The 19,121-nt window shown below is 36.6% G+C and overlaps 1 protein-coding gene across 1 annotated transcript; it reads right to left on the bottom strand.

Moving 5' to 3' along the window:
- Positions 1 to 371: 371 nt before the first annotated feature.
- On the bottom strand, positions 372 to 847 carry LOC130886912 (small nuclear ribonucleoprotein E-like). The gene has a single exon (XM_057789155.1). It carries the CDS (start codon positions 799 to 801, stop codon positions 523 to 525), a length of 279 nt encoding a protein of 92 aa, XP_057645138.1. The 5' UTR covers positions 802 to 847; the 3' UTR covers positions 372 to 522.
- Between the last annotated feature and the right edge of the window lie 18,274 nt (positions 848 to 19,121).

Genomic DNA, 19,121 nt, shown 5'->3' with positions numbered 1-19,121 from the left:
TCACATTTTTACAGTCACTTACTCTTTCTTTCTGATATTTCTTTCTTTCTGATATTTCATGTGATTCTGCCAAACTTATTTATAACTACTTTTATTGAATTCTCTATAAAATATTTCTCCTAAGATACATTGTGGTACAGATAGAATAGAATAGATAAATAGATATATATATATATATATATATATATATAGAGAGAGAGAGAGAGAGAGATAGATAGATAGATAGATAGATAGATATAACTTTTGCATACTGTCTTTTAGGATGCAAATATTTTCTATGTTGTAATAAGGGCATATGGAAAAATATTACAAATAATCAATAAATTACTAAAAATAATGTTTGCATTTTAACTTATTTTATTTTATTTTAAGAAAAACAATCTCACAGCATTTATTGTCACCTGATAATAACATAAGGGCCACTAAAACAACAGGAATAAATGTTTTGGACTATGCTCCCAACAGAAGACACCTTTAAAAACACTGCACTCCCTCTTCAACTTCTCAAGCGCCTGACGGTCTCTAGTTGGAAACACTTTGGATCAGAGTAATATTATCTCCTTTCAGCATGATCCGACCCAATTGTTTCCTTGACTTTGTTTTAGAGTGAATCTCTTTCGCATCATCTAATACGAGGTTCATGTACTCATCAAAGCCAATAATACAACCTTCTATCCGCATATTCACTTGCTCATACAGCCAGACCTGAATCCAAGACCTGTTTTGCAAGTATCTGAAGATGAGGTTGATGGGCTGCACCATCACTTTCTGCACCTTCTGGCCCTGGCCGCGGTACGCCATGGTGGAAGTCACAAAGACCTCACGAGCAGGAAGGCCTCCTCAGACAGCGACTTTTAACTTATTTTATGTCATTATGGAAATTCCTTAGTTCTGTATAACCAATAGAGTAAAACCATATAAAAATAATATGACAAGTAAAAATAAGAATTCCAATCTGATACATTCAGCCAATTAAAAAAAAATTCCCCACTGGAATTAAAAAGGTAGCCAAACACAGCTCTGGTAAGGTTCTTTTCTTCTCCCTGTCATAAAGGAAATACAAAAAGGGGCAGAAATACTGGTGACTGCTGAGGAAGATGTCACACACGTCTTTCCTATTTGCAGCAAGGGTAGCTGGATATCACTTATTTTCGACCATTTACTATGTGGCAGACTCCATTTCAAAGCAGTTCCTTTTCAGTTCACAAGTGAAATTTTATGTAACATCTTCTGACAGATGGGAATCTTAAATATTGGGAAGTTATTTCCACAGAATTACAAAGTAGATTTATATAGTAGATCAGAAACACAAGTCCACCTCCAACACCACTCGCCATCCGTACCCCAAGTCAAACTTGAGTTAGTGACTTAAGGCAATTTTTATTCTTTCTTTTTTATGTTTAGAGTTACTTACACAAAACATGTTCAAAACTTCATTTAGTTTTTAGTCATCTATAATTCTAAGCACGTATATTGAATGAAATGTACTCCCTGGTAATGCTGAAGCATGTTTGGACAGCCTGTATATGGCGGTTCCATTGAACTTGTCCATATTGGGTTTCATGATATAGGTAGGTGAGGACAACTAACTAGGTCTCTTCCTCAAGAGGGAACCAGATCTCATTACAGATGGTTCCGAGTCACCTTGTGGTTGCTAGGAACTGAACTCAGGACGTTTGGAAGAACAAGCAGTGTTCTTAAATGCTGAGACATCTCTTCAGCCCCCACATATGCATATATATGCATAAATAAATAAATATAGATACATAAGTATATATATACATATATGCTATATGTATATGTATATAGTTTTTCTAGGAAATGTAGAATATATGGAAATGTACATTAATTTTTATAAATATATAAATACTTCTATTTTAGTATTGTTTACATTTTATCATTTCAAAAATTTCAATTAACAACCTCCCTTTTTATAACACAGTAGTACTTAACATATTCTCTCTTAAATTACTGAGCCCCGACAAATGTTATAGTACTTTAATTCTTCTATCAAATTAAAACAAACCTTGAGAGAAGAAAATATACGTTAGGTATTATCCATGATATTCTGGGTTACTTTATTACAATACTTTCACTATTAAGGATTTCTTCTCTTGATTTTTAAAAAGAACTCAATTGGTGACCAATTACCTCACTTTTCTCTCACACAAAAATAACTTTGTAAGTTCATCTTGTTCTTGTTGAATTTGAAGGTGTGGGTTTTTTGTTGTTGTTTATTTGTTTGTTTTTTGCCTTGCATTTCTCCTGGGGCTGAAGCCCAGTCTTGAAACTCTGCTTTCCTGATATGAGGCCTTCCTTTCAGGAGGCCCTCTGGTCACCTCAAGGCACTGCTAAGTGTTCTCTGTATTTACTTTCAAGAACTATGACTCTGAATATATACCCAAAAGCGGTATTACTGGGTCTTGAGAAAGGTTGTTTTCTAATTTTCTGAGAAATTGTCACACTGGCATCCAAAGGGGCTGTACCAGCTTGCATTCCCACCAGCAAATTGTGCCACAAAGTCATGTGCTCAACTATGTTCATAGCAGCTTTCTTTGTAATAGCCAAAACCTGGAAAAAACTAAATGCCCCTCGATTGAAGAATGGATAAGGAAAATGTGATACATTTACAAAATAGAGTACTACACATCACAAAAAAATAACAACATCTTGAATTTTGCAGGAAAATGGATGAAGCTGGAAAACATTATTTTGAATGAGGTAACCCAGACACAGAAAGACAGTTATCACATGTACTCACTCATAGGTGGTTTTATAGGTCATAAAGCAAAGAAAACCAGCCAACAAACCACAATCCAGGAAACTTAGACAGCAATGAGGACTCTAAGAGAGATTTACATAGATCTAATCTACATGGAAGTAGAAAAAGACAAGATATCCTGAGTAAATTGGAAGCATGGGAACCTTGGGGAAGGCTTGAATAGGGGAGGAGAGAGGCAGGAAAGGGAGCAGAAAAAAATGTAGAGCTCAATAAAAATCAATAAACATTTTAAAAAATGAAAACAGAACTATGACTGTGTCTGGAAGCTTCCTCACTTGAGTTTTTTGATCCTTTACAAATACACAAATTTTACATTGTGAAAATAGTTTAATAAACCACATAGTCTCAATGAGCTTCTTCTTGGACATTAGGGGATAGATTCTCTATGTGTTATTTTTATTTTGTCTGATAGATTCCTACAAATTAAAAAAATTGATCTATCATACAAGGTTCACAAGTTCTTCCTTCTGACGTATGCATTTTACAGTCACACCCAACCAAGGATATGAAGTTGTTCATTATGTGATACTAAACTGAAAGGAGATCTATCATGTGATCTACCTGAAGAACTCCATGTCTGCAGTCCACATACCACAGAGGCACGCGTATGCCTGTATCTTGAGCATTCTTCTGAGTAGCTACACTATAGACTAGGGTGAATGTTCAAATGCAGAAGAAAGGAAAAAGACAATGTGATACCAATAAACTATGTAAATTTTTTAGCAATCAAGAAGGATGAAGTTTTGCTGTTTGTAGGAAGAAAGGATGCAACTAGAAACATTCATATGAAATGTATGAAGACAACTTTCGAAAGTAGAGTAATTTATGGTTTGTCTCACTTGAAGATTTACACAGATGTGTGTGTGTGTGTGTGTGTGTGTATGACATGAAATAAAAAGGAACATTTTTGACAACTAAAGAGGATAATGGAGATGATAAGGATCAGAAAAAAAAGACAATAGGAGTTTAGGGGGAATATATTTAGTGTATGCTACACATATGCATGAAAATGTTTGGAAACCCTAAGTCTTGTTAAGCAACCAATTTTTAATTAACATTCTGGAATGCTTAGGATCATAATATGAGAAGGTAGTCTTTTATAAATTTTTGTTGCTGTTGCTTTAGAGTCCAATGTGTTTATATATCTGGAGATAAATTTGAATACTGAGAAATAGTTCAAAGTCTCTGAAATAATATCCTGATGTGTTTTCCCTATATGGTAGACACAGAGCAATCTGAAATTGTCAAGGTTCAGTCCTCAAATTTCATAGTATGTTTACTCCTGTCAGTTCTGTTCGTTGAGCAAATTAGAATAAGCACAGTGCCTCACACCCAGATACTAAACCAGGCTATGCTCCATTCCTTCAGCCCTCACTTCTGTCTTGGGATAAGTGGAACATTGACAGTCTCTTACTCTTAAATAGACAATACTCTACTGGGGTGGGGGCATGTTGTGTCAAAAGACTAATTTGCAGAGTATTTGCTCAATTTATGTCAGGAATGATCTTAAGACAATTTGCCCCTAAGAAACATTAATTTTTACTTAAAATTAAAGATTAGCCCATTTTAACACTCCATAAGCCTACATTCCCTAAGACAAAATACCGAGTTTGGTTTATGGGCCTGAGTGTTGAAGGCATACAGAGACAAAGGATGTGTACAAACATTTAGATTGAAAATGACTATTTAGAGAAGGAAGACAGGCTTGGGAATTTTATCATGATCATGTGTTAGTGACAGAAGAGCTATTTACTGTATGAAGGTCTCTCTACAGTTCAATACGCTTTTTAAACATTTCAGTTTTGTTTGTTTGGAGCTAGTAAATGATTATTTATTTTAAGCTTGTGTCAAACTTGCCGTCATCATGCTTCAGCCTAGAAAACTCGCTCTGAGATTACAGATTTTGACAGCACTTGAGGTTTTCTTTCCGAAATCACAGAGATGCAGTCCCAAATCGTACCATGTGTGGTGAGGAGGCCTAGTGAGGCTTCAAACAGTTCAACAGCCAAACATAAGAAAATGAATCAAATTTTAGTAAAAAACAGCCAAAGAAAATCATTGAGAAAATCATGGTTGAAAAGTTATTTTATATTATTTGGTTCTTTTCTTTAGCTTTTTTTCTTCCCTTCAATTTTGCAGCCATTATTTTAAGACAGGCTCTCCACTCTCTTGAAAATAAAATATGATGTTGTGAGCAATGAATCATCTTTCAGTTTCTTTGAGTTTCTTGCCAGCTTAAAGGGGGATTTTCAGGTTTACTTAGTACATCCTTTCATCATAAGCTGTTAGGTGAACATGTGGAGGCTTAGCCTGAAAAACAAATTCATGGGTGAATGACAGTTACTACAGCCAGTGAACTAATGTCCATAGGGTTAAGAGCAATTGTTTGATACTAGCAGGAAAATGCTTTCTTTTCTTTTGTTTTCCTTCCTTCCTTCCTTCCTTCCTTCCTTCCTTCCTTCCTTCCTTCCTTCCTTCCTTCTTTCCTTCCTTCCTTCCTTCCTTTTTTCCTATCTTTTATGACTTGTCTAAACCTAGTGCCCTACGAGTCTTAGTTGGATAAAAGGAAGTGCTTTATGCTTGCTTTACAACTGCAAAAACAAAATAAAATCATACATCATCTTTTAACAGGCATGCTGTGCTGTCTTAAAATGCATATATTTTAAGTGTTTCTTGAGAAGCTTCAAAACATTCTTAATGGAAGGAAGCAGTTCTCACTTACACTTTCCGTGAAGACATCTTGTTAGATGTTTGGAAGGAGTGAGTCAGTGGCATTGCCTATGGGGGGTACCCCTTAGTGTGTCTGTGGGTGTATATACTGAGATGCAAAAGGAGACAAATAGTTAAGTGTTATATATAGAAAGAAGTATGTGTACATTATATGAAAAATATCTTATCACAAAGGGATTCAGAGAACAGATTGATGAATAAGCTTTGCAGTGGTAATGATTTCAGAACACTCACAGTCAGGAACTCTTACTTCCCCTGAGCAGTCATTAGGGTACTTGTTTATTTAAGTTTGGGACACTCTAAAATGCAAAGCAGAGACAGAGAAGATTCGCTTCTGTGTACATGTGTTTCCTTCTAAAATCTCATTTTATTTTGTAATGTACTTTGGTCAAACAGAGAGTAGACATTTGGGTTAGATAAGAAATGAGTAACTTTTACATGCTTGTTAGTGGTGGAAGACTGATTTGGGAGACATGAATATGTTATGTGCATCAGAGACATTTTCAGTTCTTAGAAAATTTGTTGAAATCATTGCTTATCTTTAAATAAATAAAGATAATATATATTATTTTTATACTTTTTTATTTTTAATTAAAAATTTTTTCATAAAATATATTCTGACTAGGGTTTACTATCACCCCAACCCCTCCCAGATACTCTCAAACTCCACAACCACTAACTAACAGGGACTACCTTTCTTCTTCTCTCTGTAGAAAAAGAAAAGCAAAAATTATAATTATATATATAAAATTTTATATATAATTCTAATGACATTGTATATATTACTATGCTTGTATTTTACTTATTTTCATTTACGTTGATGTAGTTTTCAAGACATCCAAAAGTGAAAAGAAAGAAAGAATAGTCAGAGTTTTACAAATGTGTAGTAGTGTGAGGTCATTTTTCTTCTACACTGTCCTATTTTCCTCTCTTGAACATAATTATAGTGAACCTAAAGTTTCATGAGAACATAGAAAATTATTAAAAATGTGTTTTTGTTCAGCCCATATTACTCTAATGAAATTATGATTGATCTGTTTCCTTAATGACAGTTCCTTTATTCTTTTTTATTCTCTTTTTTAATTTTTTTTAATTAATTTATATATACCAACTCCAGTTTCTTCTCCCTCCCCTCCTCCTGATCTCTGCCACACCTCCCACATATCCCTCAAGCCCCATCCACATCTACCAAAGGGTAAGGCCTCCTCTGAGGAGTCAGCAAAGCCTGGCATATAAAGTTGAAGCAGGACCAAGTCCCTCTCTGCTGCACCAAGGTTGAACAAGGCATCCATGATAGGTAATGGATTCAAAAAGTCAGCTCATGTACCAGGCATAGATCCTGGTCCCACTGCCAAGGAGCCCTCAAAGAGACCAAGCTTCACAGCTGTTGTCTACATGCAGAGGTCCTAGTTTGGTCCCATGCATCTCCCCTGCTGTCCTCTAGAGTCAGTGAGCTCCCAGGAGCTAGGGTCAGCTGTTCCCATCAAGATCTTGACTTCCCCTTGCTCATATAATCTCTCTTCTCTCTCTTGGATTGGACTCCAGTAATGAGTTTAGGGCTTGGCTGTGGATCTCTGGATCTGCTTCCGTCAGTTACTGGATAAAGAATGTTCTATAATGACGCCAATCTGATTACAGGGGCAGGCCAGTTCAGGCACCCTCTCCACTAGGCTAGCAGTCTTAACTGGGGTCATCCTCGTGGATTCCTGGGAATTTCCCTAGCACTGGATTTCTCCCTGACCCCATAATAGTTCCCTATAACAAGATATCTCTTTCATTGTTCTCCACTCCATCCCTCCCCAACTCCACCATACTGTCACTTCCTTTAAGAGTCATGCGATGCCAGTAAATCAAAGAGGATAAATTTGTATGACAGTCTATGCGTAATTTGTTGTTCTGTACTTTACTATTCATAACCCCTTACAATACTAACAAATTACTAGACTAAGTAGGAATGATAATTTGGTCTTTGAAAAAGTTTGAATGTGATTGATTAAGGCAAACAATATAGACAATGACTAAGACAAAAAATATCATATTTTGACAAAGGAAACTTAACAGAGCGGTGGTGGTACACACCTTTAATCTCAGCACTCTGGAGCCAGAGACAAGTGAATGTTTGTGAGATCAAAGTCAGACTGATCTACAGAATGAGTTCCAGAACAAACAAGACTACACTGAGAAACCCCGTCTTGAAAACCAAAAAAATAAAAATAAAAATAAATAAATCTTTTAATATTTTTCTCATTAATTTAATTTTGAGTTGTTGATGCAAACTTTCTTTGGAGAATTAAAAAATTATAAGAACAATTTAAAAAGAAAATAAGAAAATGTAGATTTCTTAAGGAAAAATTAGAAGTTCATTTTCACATACTAAAGTTTTTTTTAACTTTTTATTTTTATTTTTTTACTTTTACTACATTCATATTTGTGGTCATAACATAGTTGGCATCATTTTCCCATTCCCTTCCTTCCAAAGCTCTCTATATAAATGCCTTGGCCTCTTCAAATTCTTGGCCTCTTCAAATTCTTGGCCTCTTTTTTCTTGAATTGTAACTTTAAAGTTAGATAAAATATTAGAAGATATATTTTTAATAAAATAAGGTAATATTAAAATTGAAAGTAAATGTAAGAAAATTTCGTAATGCAAATGTTATTTAATTGTAAAGGTTTGTATGTACAATATGGTTCTAATAGCCTTTGTGTAATCAGCCCTATAGGTTTTCATGTACTAGGACAAATTAGATATTTTCCTTTTAAATTTTAAGGCAATATTTTAGTGTATGAAGGGATTACTCAGTGATTTAAGTGCTTGCTGGTTAAGCCTGTGGACCTGTCTGTACTGTCATGTAGATGCTGGTTCATGTGGTGAATGTTTGAGTTAATGGCAGAGATACAAAGACCCTGGGATTCACCATTTAGCCTAATAAGAAGGTCAGCTCCAAGGTCATTGATGATCTGTCTCAAGATATAAGGTACAGAAACAATTGAATAAGCAGCCTGATTCCTTATTCACTGCTAACCTCTCATAGAGCATATTTTCAAGTACATGTTCTCATGCACAAATACATACAACCACACACACTAATTGTACCAATTCTGATAAATTTATAGCTCATTCATTGAATTTTCATGCTTTGTGTTATTATATATATATTAAATAGCATAACACAATTATTTTATTTTATATTTTTAATTACTATGGAGTCCTTGTTTAAAGCCAAACCATTACTTGTACTTTATTTATTAAATGTGCTTATTTACAGAAATGCATCAAAAATCAAACTCATTAAAATTGTGTCACATATTTATAGTTTCGTGAAACTCACTAGGATAGACGTAAAGGATGTGAGTCTACTATGAAGCTGATTCTGCCTTGCAATGTACTACATTTTTCTTTTGGAAAATAATGGATTTAAACATACAGTCTTCACCCTAGTTAAGATATGTTGCTGCAATGTTTTAAAATGCATTCTGAAACAGTCTATTTCATAGTTTCCTTGACTTATGGAATTAAGTGTTTGATCTCTGTGAGGGTAGAATCATGAGTGAGGCATATCAAATCGCACGCAACTTTAAAGACTTTGAAGCAAGCTTCCTAGATTCTTCAAACACTCAAACTGTTTCAAGAGTAAATCCTCTCATCTATTCCATTCTTCCTTATCATGCATTTATTCAATCTGCGCAGTTTAAGAACCCACTGGTCAAAGTGCTCTGCCTAAGGACCAAGGGGAGAAAATGATGAAAAATTCAAAGGATGCCCTCCTACAGACAGCAATCTAGGTGAGATGATAGAAAAATGTACAAAAGTAACTGTAAGATTGATTGTGATATGTGACACAGGGAAGCCAAAGTGATAAGAGAATTCAGAAACATGAACGGCTATCCCTAACTTGCACATTTGTGTTGGGAGCTGCTCTCAGGCCAGGCTTCATTTTCTGGAGTATTGATCAGCTGTGCCAGGAAGGCACGTAATCCCAGACCAAGGCAGTCTGAATACAGGCAGCAGCTGTACCTCAGCTTCATCCTTTTTTCTTCTTTTTTTTTTTTTTTTTTTTTTTTTGAGACAAACTGCTAACAGAATCATTTATTTCTTCAATGGTTTTAGTTTTTTATCATTTTGATTGATATCATGTTTTTTTTATTCTTTTTTAATTAAAATTTCCACCTGCTCCCCGTTTCCCATTTCCCTCCCCTCCTCCCAAATATTGTCCCCTCCCCCCACTTCCCTCCCCCTATCCCCACTCCTCTTCTCCTCCCCCCACACCATTCCCCCTCCCTCTTGATACTGAAGAGCAGTCCAAATTCTCTGCCCTGCGGGAAGACGAAGGTCTTCTATCTACTTCCAGGAAGGTGAGGGTCTAAACAGGCTAAGCTCCCACAAAGCCGGTTCATGTATTAGGATAGAAACCTAGTGCCATTGTCCTTGGCTTCTCATCTGCCTTCATTGTCCGCCATGCTCAGAGAGTCCGGAATCAACCCATGCTTATTCAGTCCCAGACCAGCTGGCCTTGGTGGGCTCCCAATAAATCAGTTCCACTGTCACAGTGGGTGGGTGCATCCCTCGTGGTCCTGATTTTTTGCTCATGTTCTCCCTCCTTTTGCTCCTCATTTGGACCTTAAGAGCTCAGACCGTTGCTCCAAATTGAGACTCTGTCTCTACCTCGATCCATCGCCAGATGAAGGTTCTAAGGTGATATGCAAGATATTCATCAGTATAGGATGAATACCTTTTTTCTTCTTTTTTTAAACAAATATCAAAAAACTCATTCATTTTCTAAATCTATATGATGTAATCTTTCCCATCTATTTACATACTTTTACTGATGTTAATTCATTTTGTTGTACCTAAGATAATGTTACTATGCATAATAATTTACAATTAATAAAAAAAGTACACAGGTTTGAAAGGCAGCAAGGAACAGTGTATGCTCGGGTTTGGAATGAGGAAAAGGAAGGGGCAAATGATACAATATATTATCTCAAAAAATAAAATGAATAATAAAAAAGGTTTTTTCAAATATCTAAGCTTGATGTTTATTATCAAACTAAGCTGATCTGTGGAAATGATATCTAATCACAAAATTATAATTTATTTTATTATACCTGAACTCAAAATATGTATTTTAAAATTCCATGTTTCAGTGTTTCAGATGTTAGTGACACTTATGAGCTCTAGAATGTAGAAAACAACTCTGTGAAAGAGTAAAACAGGTAAACTGTTTCTAATTTCCTTTTTCTTCTGCTTCCCCTCTGACATTTTGTGTAGGTATATACTCCCTACTACAATAAAGCAAACAAGGAAGATCTGAAATTTTACAATTAATGATAAAACCACAACTTCATTCACAGAAATAAAAATTTCTGTGAATTATATAGAGAGAACAATAATTTCATATAATTTAAATATAAATATGCTATATTTTTTCTCAGAAATTCTATTCCTCAGAATCTGTCCTTAAAAATGTTGACACACATTTTAAAAAGCATAATTGGACATTAGAAACCATGTAAAACAAAATATACGAGCTGTTTGAACATTTGTTTTACCTTTGCCAAATCATCTTTTTGGAACATTAATTTCGAGCGTTGTAAATGCGTTTATCAGGTAATCAACACTGAACAATATCTGCGTGGTAAAAAGCTCATCTCAATTGTCTGTGAGCTGCATTGCTTATTTTCGTTTTCATTTTAAATAAAATGTTATTTGATTCTGCTATATGAGAAATATTTTTGGGCTAAGATAATATGTAGCCAGGTAAGAGTGATCATTGCATACTAATGAAGACTGGAGTTCACATCCTCAGAACCCACTGCAAAAGCAGGGTATGGTCATGAACTCCTGTAACCCTGTGCTGAAGAGGCCAGAGACAAGAGCATGGGTGAACCTTTCTGTTTACTAGCTAGCTCCAGGTTCAATGAGAAAGTCTTTCTCAAGGAAACAATCCAGAGAGGGATTCAGTAGAACATCCAACATCCTCTGTTGGATTCTGCACACTATGCATGCACACAGTTGCATATTGCATACACAACACAAAGACACAGAGGGGAGAGTTGGAGCAAGAGAATACTTTGTATTCTGTCATGGGTGGAATGAGAAATGACTGCCATTGACTTACGCATTTGAACACTTACGACCCAGTCGGGCCACTCTTTGGAGAGGTGGAGCGGGTTTGAAGGTTTGTTGACTCACTGTACTTTCCAGTTCCGTTTTGCTGCTTTATGTATGTGGCTGAGAATTTAATCTTCCAGTTTATTATTCTGGCCATCTGTATCCATGCTTTTGCTTTACTATAGCTTCTTCTTCTGTAATTTCTGTAACTCTTGCTGAAAAGCTCATGTCCGTACAGGTCAACCCTAACCATCAGACTAACCACATTATAAACAAAGCTTCTCTTGCAACTCATAGACCTTTTACTCATTTAATTATATTTAGCTGCAAATAAAACCGTCAGTTTGCTAGACTTATCTTTTCTGAGATAAAATATTCTAATCCATCCACTATTATACCTATCTGTTTCATGACAATAATCAGAGTATAAGATTTTAATTTATGCATGAGGGAAGAGGGAGGAAGTAAAAAAAATTAAATTAAGTGAACTACACACATATGTGATGAAAATGGTCCATTTTTACATGATGTTGGGATTCACGGGCAGGGCACCCCAGTATAAATGCCTTAAACCAGGATTGCAGGGTTTCCAAACCTCAGCAATGGTGGAAGTTTTGTCTGCAGTTTCCACCCATAAAGTATATCCCACCAGACATGATGACCAAGATACCTGTTCATGTTTCTTTGTGTTCTCTGGGAGTGAAAGCATTGGTCTTGAGATACCAAGTAATTGTGTACCAAACTGCATCCTGTTTGACCTACAGGAGAAACCAAATAATAAGGTGAACCCAGAGAAAAACATATATAGATCCTCCTGGAAATTGGAAGCAGACAAGATCGCCAGGCAAAAGTTGGGAGCATGGGGGTGGGGTGGGGATAGGGTGGGAGGAAGGGGAGAGGGGGAGACAGAAGGGAGAAGGGAAGGACTGGGAAGAACTTGGGGGAGTGGGAGAGTTGAGATGGAGGAAGGGCCCATATAGGAGCAAGGTAGACGATATCTTCATAAAGGGAACCATTTTAGGGTTGGCTAGAGACTTGGCTCTAGAGGGGATCCCAGGTGTCCACAGAGATGTCCCCTGCTAGGTCCCTGGACAGCAGAGGAGAGGGCGCCCGAACTGACCTTATCCCATAGTCACACTGATGAATACCTTGCATATCACCATAGAACGGTGGTTGGGGAATGGATGGAAATAGAGACAGAGACCCTCATCAGAACAATGGACTGAGCTCTCAAGGTCCAGTTGAAGAGCAGAAGGAAGATGAGCAAGGAAGTCAGGACTGTGAGGGGTTGGTCCACCCACAGAGTCAGTGTGCCTGATCTAATGGGAGCTCACCAAATCCAGCTGGATTCAGACTGAATGAGCATGTGATCAAACCAGACTCTTTGAATGTGGCTGCCAATGGAGGCCGACTGAGAAGCCATCGATAATGGCACTGGGATTTGTTTCTACTGCATGTACTGGCTTTTTGCAACCCTAGTCTATTTGGAGGCACACATTCCTAGGCTTGGATGGAGGGGGGAGGGCCTTGAACTTCCATGGGGCAGGGTACCCTGCCATTTCTTAAGACTGGAGGGAGAGGGAGGAGGGGAATGGGAGGAGGGGGAGGAAGTGGAAATTTTTGAATGGAATATATATATATATATATATATATATATATATATATATAAAACAAAAAAGTGTTTCTGCTGCATCATTTTCTTATACTTTTGGAATCTTGGAACTTATTTTTTCTTTGATAGAATTTTGGCTAATATTAATGTTCCATGTTGAATTTTCTGATAAAGGGTAAAAGTATAAACTAGAGAAGCAATATATTTCTTTTGCATCATTTGATTTTTGTTATCACAGGTTTGTTTCTATTTTAAAATTATAAAATCAAATAATTATTCTAGTTAATAAAAAATGATAGCATTTGTCTATTGAACTTGAAAGTATTAAATTATTCATATTAGCTAAGTAATTTGTTAATGAATTATATGTGTGATTTTGTACACTTGCCTTCATCTGCTTTGAAAAAATGTAAAATTAATGATATCACTGTTATTTTTTTCAAGTTTAAAAATTGGCCAACTTAATTGGAAATAGAGATATTAAAACATAAATTATGAACATTTTATTAGAGAAAAAGGTCTGTTGGTAATTTAAGTGAATAAATATAGCTTATTTGGCATTGGTTATGTGGTTTCGTTTGTGACATCGACAAGCTGCTTAGAGTTTCATATTCCAGAGCAGAAAAGAATACAAGAGTTCTAATTCAAAGCATCAATCACTGAAAATGAACATAACCTAATGTCAGTGCTGAATCAGGCCATCAATTTATTGCTTTGTAAAAGCAATCAGCAAGCTATCAAGCAATAAAGTGTATGAGATAAGTGCTTCTTTTGAGACAGCAGTGCCATTGACAGTGATCTACTGAGGGGGAACCGCAGCTCCCCGCCAGCGCAGTGTGCCTATTTCTTGTAAAAAGCTCTGCACTGTGCAACAGATGTGAAATATGTTTCCTATTATTATGAACCAATCTGGTTTGTTTAATAGCTTTGTATGCCACTCAGACTCGCCGTCTTACTTAATGAGGTTGTATTTGAACTCCTTTGCTTTCTTGGTGACTTTGTGTAGAGAAGTACAGGTGAGAACCGCTTTTCAGGCAATTGGCCTTAGACAGAGAGGTAACTCACTAGCATTTTTTCCAGTGCCGTACTACATACAGCCGGAGGTATCTGGAGTAAACTGCGGTACTATTAAAGTTGTGTCACTTCTGACTAAAATACAAAATATTTTATATTATGCTAACAAGATGTGATTGATTGCTTATAGCCATCTAGTAAATGGTTGGCTTCTGATACATTTGCTTGTGATAAACATGAAACTATGGGGAAATACAGAGGAATGTAGCATATGTGGCGTTACCCTATATCCTGTGTGTACAAAAGATGGACTTTACTTAATGATGCAATGAATATAGTGACTGTTATATTTAATTCCCAGTAGGTTTTACAGTGATATTTTTGCATCATTGTTCATTCAGAAAACCAGAAGCTACAGAAATAAAAAGTAACAGTGAAACATTAAATAAAGATTGCTGTGTATTTATTATATTATCTATCTATTTTTGTATTATAATAATGATAAAATAAATATTATTTACAATAATATCATTAATGTTATAGTTTTATTTGTTCTTTGAAATTTTTATATATTCATAACATATACTTCATTCAACACTTCCCAGATTCCAACACTTCTCCCGATATCATGTCCCTTTTTTCTCTTTGATCATCCACTGAATACAGCTCCCATTTCTTAATTAATGGAAACAAATATTTTAAGAAGTCAGCATTTGCCAGCCTGGTCTACAAGCTGTTTCCAGTACAGCCAAGGCTACACAAAGAAACTCTGTCTCGAAAAACTAAATAAAAAATAAAAATAAAGGAAAGAAAGAAAGATGGAAGGAAGGAGGGAAGGAGAGAGGGAGGGAGAAAGGAAAGAAGGAAGGAAGGAGGAAAGGAAGGAAGGAAGGAAGGGAGGGAGGGAGGGAGGGAGGGAGGGAGGGAGGGAGGGAGGGAGGGAGGGAGGGAGGGAGGGAGGGAAGGAGGGATAAAAGTCAGCATTTGTTCCTGAGAATGCATCAAATATAGTACTGTACACATATGGAATTCATGCGAATAATTTTTACTATCTTCAATCAAGAACATACCTGGTGGTTTTTGAGCTTTTAAAATCAATTTTCAAAGAAAACCAGCCCACACATCACAATCCTAGAGAACAGAGATAACAATGAGGACACTAAGAGAGACTTACATAGATCTAATCTACATGGAAAGTAGAAAAGACAAGATCTCCCGAGTAAATTGGGAGCATGGGGACCTTGGGAGAGGGTTAAAGGGGAGGAGAGTTGAGAAAAATGTAGAGCTCAATAAAAATCAACAAAAATGAGAAAAATCAATTTTCAGAGTTTTTTCTAATGGAGATAGGATAATAAAGATACAAAAGCTTCTTCCTTATGTAGCAAGGCTGAAACGGCACATTCAGGATGATCATGAAAACATCTGCATTAGGAAGTTTTGCTCAAGTGGAGAGGATTTGCGTTTTCAGCTGTATATTAAGATAGTCGTAGCTTAAACTGCTACTGTTACTACTTATTTTACTGCTAGTTTTTGGTATTTTACTCAAATCTTTCAAAACTTAGTACTAACTGTTGTTAAACACAATGGGAATAAATATTTCATTTTAGCGTAGATTCATTTTAAGAGAGGACAGAAGATATAGTTATGTGGAGACCCAACAATGGGAGTCTATTCCCACCTTGTCTGAATGTCAGAGTTTGAGTTTATTTTGCTCTCTAAAAGTTGTTGGCAACAAGCGTGGCTGAACACCCTGACCTAGGGTGTGGTTTGTTGGTGTTTTGGAGAGTAAGATGACCCATACAGGTAGATCTGTTCCACCTTGACCGATGGTCAGAGAATTCAAGCATGCTTCTGCTCCTTCTTTTGTTTTTTTTTTTTTTATATTTTTTTTATTAATTAATTTATTTAATTATTAAAGATTTCTGCCTCTTCCCCGCCACCACCTCCCATTCCCTCCCCCTCCCCCAATCAAGTCTTCCTTCCTCCTCAGCCCAAAGAGCAAGCAGGTTTCTCTGCCCTGTGGGAGGTCCAAGGACCACCCACCTCCATCCAGGTCTATTATGGTGAGCATCCAAACTACCTGGGCTCCCACAAAGCCATTACGTGCAATAGGATCAAGAACCCATTGCCATTCTTCTTCAGTTCTCAGTAGTCCTCATTGTCCATTATGTTCAGCAAGACCGGTTTTGTCCCATGCTTTTTCAGTCCCCGGCCAGCTGGCCTTGGTGAGTTCCCAATAGAACATCCCCATTGCCTCAGTGTGTGGGTGCACCCCTCGCAGTCCTGAGTTCCTTGCTCGTGCTCACTCTCCTTCTGCTGAATTTTGCATACAAATGGACGGAAATTGAAAACACCATCCTGAGTGAGGTAAGCCAGACCCAAAAAGAGGAACATGGGATGTACTCACTCATATTTGGTTTCTAGCCATAAATAAAGGACATTGAGACTATAATTCGTGATTCTAGAGAAGCTAAGTAAGAAGGTGAACCCAAAGAAAAACATATAAGCATCCCCCTGAATATCAACCTTCATCAGGCGATGAAAGAAGACAGAGACAGAGACCAACATTGGAGCACTGGACTGCTCCTTTTGAATTAGGAGGTTTGACCTAGGGAGGGCAGTCTTCAGTATAGTTGGTCTAGTGTGTGTTCACTGCCTAAACAACAGAATGCTTAACAGATTTGGGCAGTGGTGGTGCACGCCTTTAATCCCAGCACTCAGGAAGCAGAAGCAGGGGCATCTCTTTGAGTTTGAGGCCAGCCTGGTCTACAAGAGTTAGTTTTAGGACATGCTCCAAAGCTACAGAGAAACCCTGTCTCCAAAAAACAAAACAAAACAAAACAAAACAAAGAATACTTAACTTAGGATATAGTTGCTTGATGCTTCAAGTGCTGGAGCAAGTCACTGTTCTAGTTGTTCTTTGTATATTTTAAATCAGTCTTCTGCCCTCTTCCCAACCCATTGCATTGGAGTATAAAAGTGTATGCAAAATAAACACAGAAGAACTTTATATGCAAGAGGCACTGAGTTGCCTTCCTGATACTACCCTATGTCTCTGTGTTTTTTTCTCATCTCTGTTCCTCCTACTTATTATTTTTAATTTTAACACCCCAAACCTGGAACGTAAGAGTCCACCGCAGCTAGGGGAGAAGTCACTCCAAAACAGGGTTCCTGACACAGTTTGAAATCATCCTCTGAAAAATCTTTTGGATATTGTAAAATTTTGCCTAAATGAGAATCATACAAAGTTTGTAACAAACAAAATTTTATTCGTGTCATCAAAAAAGAGACATACATATATCCCACATTTTACACCACTTTCTTCCTAATAGAAAATCCTCGTGTGGTGGATGAGTCTATGTGTGCCCAGTACATGTGGAGACAGAGATTGGCATCAGATGCTTCCTCAGTCAGTCACCCCTAAGTTTAGTTTCTGAGACAGGGTCTCTAACTACCCAGGGCTCACTGCAGGCAGTGGATGGCCGGTGAGCTCCAGGGAGATGCCTGTTTGCCTTTGTAGTGCTGGGATCACAGGCTTACACTGCCATCTTTGACATTTTATATAGTATCTGAACACCTGGACTTAGGTCCTCATGACTGTGTGGTAAATATTTTACCTGTTGAGCGTCTCAAGAACCAAATGGGAACTATTCTTGGAAGAAAACAAAGAAAAAAATACCTGGTATTTCAACCAAAATAATTCAGATAATTCTGTTGTAACACTTACTTCAAAAACATCAGTGATGTAATAAGTAAATGTACTAATTAATGTCAATATTCACAGATGTAACTGTGTTAATTAATGTAAGTTCTTTATAAATGCATACAAAGAATCAAATGAATTATCCTTGAATTGTTTTGAAAACACAAAGAAAAATGCACCTTACTGAGAAGCACTAAATGTCATTCACATAAAATAAGGAAGAAGTTATGAATATCGACAGCCATAATTCTATTCCACATCTTCCTAGTGGAAAACAATAAACAAGGGATAAAAATCAAGAAATGTGTGCATCTAGGGATTGTGGCAATCAGGGCTTAAAAGCTCTCACTGCTTTTCCAGAGGACCTAAATTTTGTTCCCAACACCCTCACACCTGTCTGTAGTTTCAGCCACATGAAATCTGCCACCTTCTTCAGGTCTTTGCAGGCATTCTCATACATGTGCACACACATATACATGTAACTAAACTGTTAAAATATTTTAAAATATGTATGTGGATCAATAAAACTATTAGCTATTAATCTATTTTATACATAATCATATCATTACTATTGCTATAATATATAAGACTAACAATAGCTCAATCAACACAATTATTTTATTAGTAAAATTAATAGCATATGATATTTCAATACATGTATGCATTTTATAGTCTTCATGGTAAATATATTTATCACTGCTGGGCAGTGGTGGTACATACCTTTAATCTCAGCACTCTATGAGTTCAAGGCCAGTGTGGTCTAGAGAGGAAGTTCCAGAACAGGCTCCAAAAGCTATGGGGAAAACCTGGTCTCAAAACACCAAATATATATGTGGGGTGTGTGTGTGTGTGTGTATGCATGTGTGTATATGTGTTATGTATATATACATATATATGGACATACATAGAAATATACATATATATTTCCTTAAATCAGTGAAAAGGTACAAAATGTTTTCTTGCAGTTTCTTGAGTCACTATATAATTATGTAATTATCTACAGTCATCCACTGTGCAATAACATACTTCCCCACTTTACAATATTTATTTAATGTTTGCTTGTTTGCTGTGTATTGGTTTATTGTGTTTCTATTGGGTAAGCACTTGTGAAAACTGGCCTACATGAAGAAGTAGTAGGAGAGGGCAGATTGTGGAAGCTGATTTTCTT

Source organism: Chionomys nivalis, chromosome 14 (assembly GCF_950005125.1).
Source record: "Chionomys nivalis chromosome 14, mChiNiv1.1, whole genome shotgun sequence".
Taxonomy (NCBI): Eukaryota; Metazoa; Chordata; class Mammalia; order Rodentia; family Cricetidae; genus Chionomys; species Chionomys nivalis.
The sequence above is the reverse complement of the archived record's forward strand: the minus strand, read 5'-3'. Positions and strand labels throughout refer to the sequence as shown.

Coding starts and splice junctions, on each gene's coding strand:
- LOC130886912 (XM_057789155.1), bottom strand. CDS start 801: ATGGCGTACCGCGGCCAGGGCCAGAAGGTGCAGAAAGTGATGGTGCAG.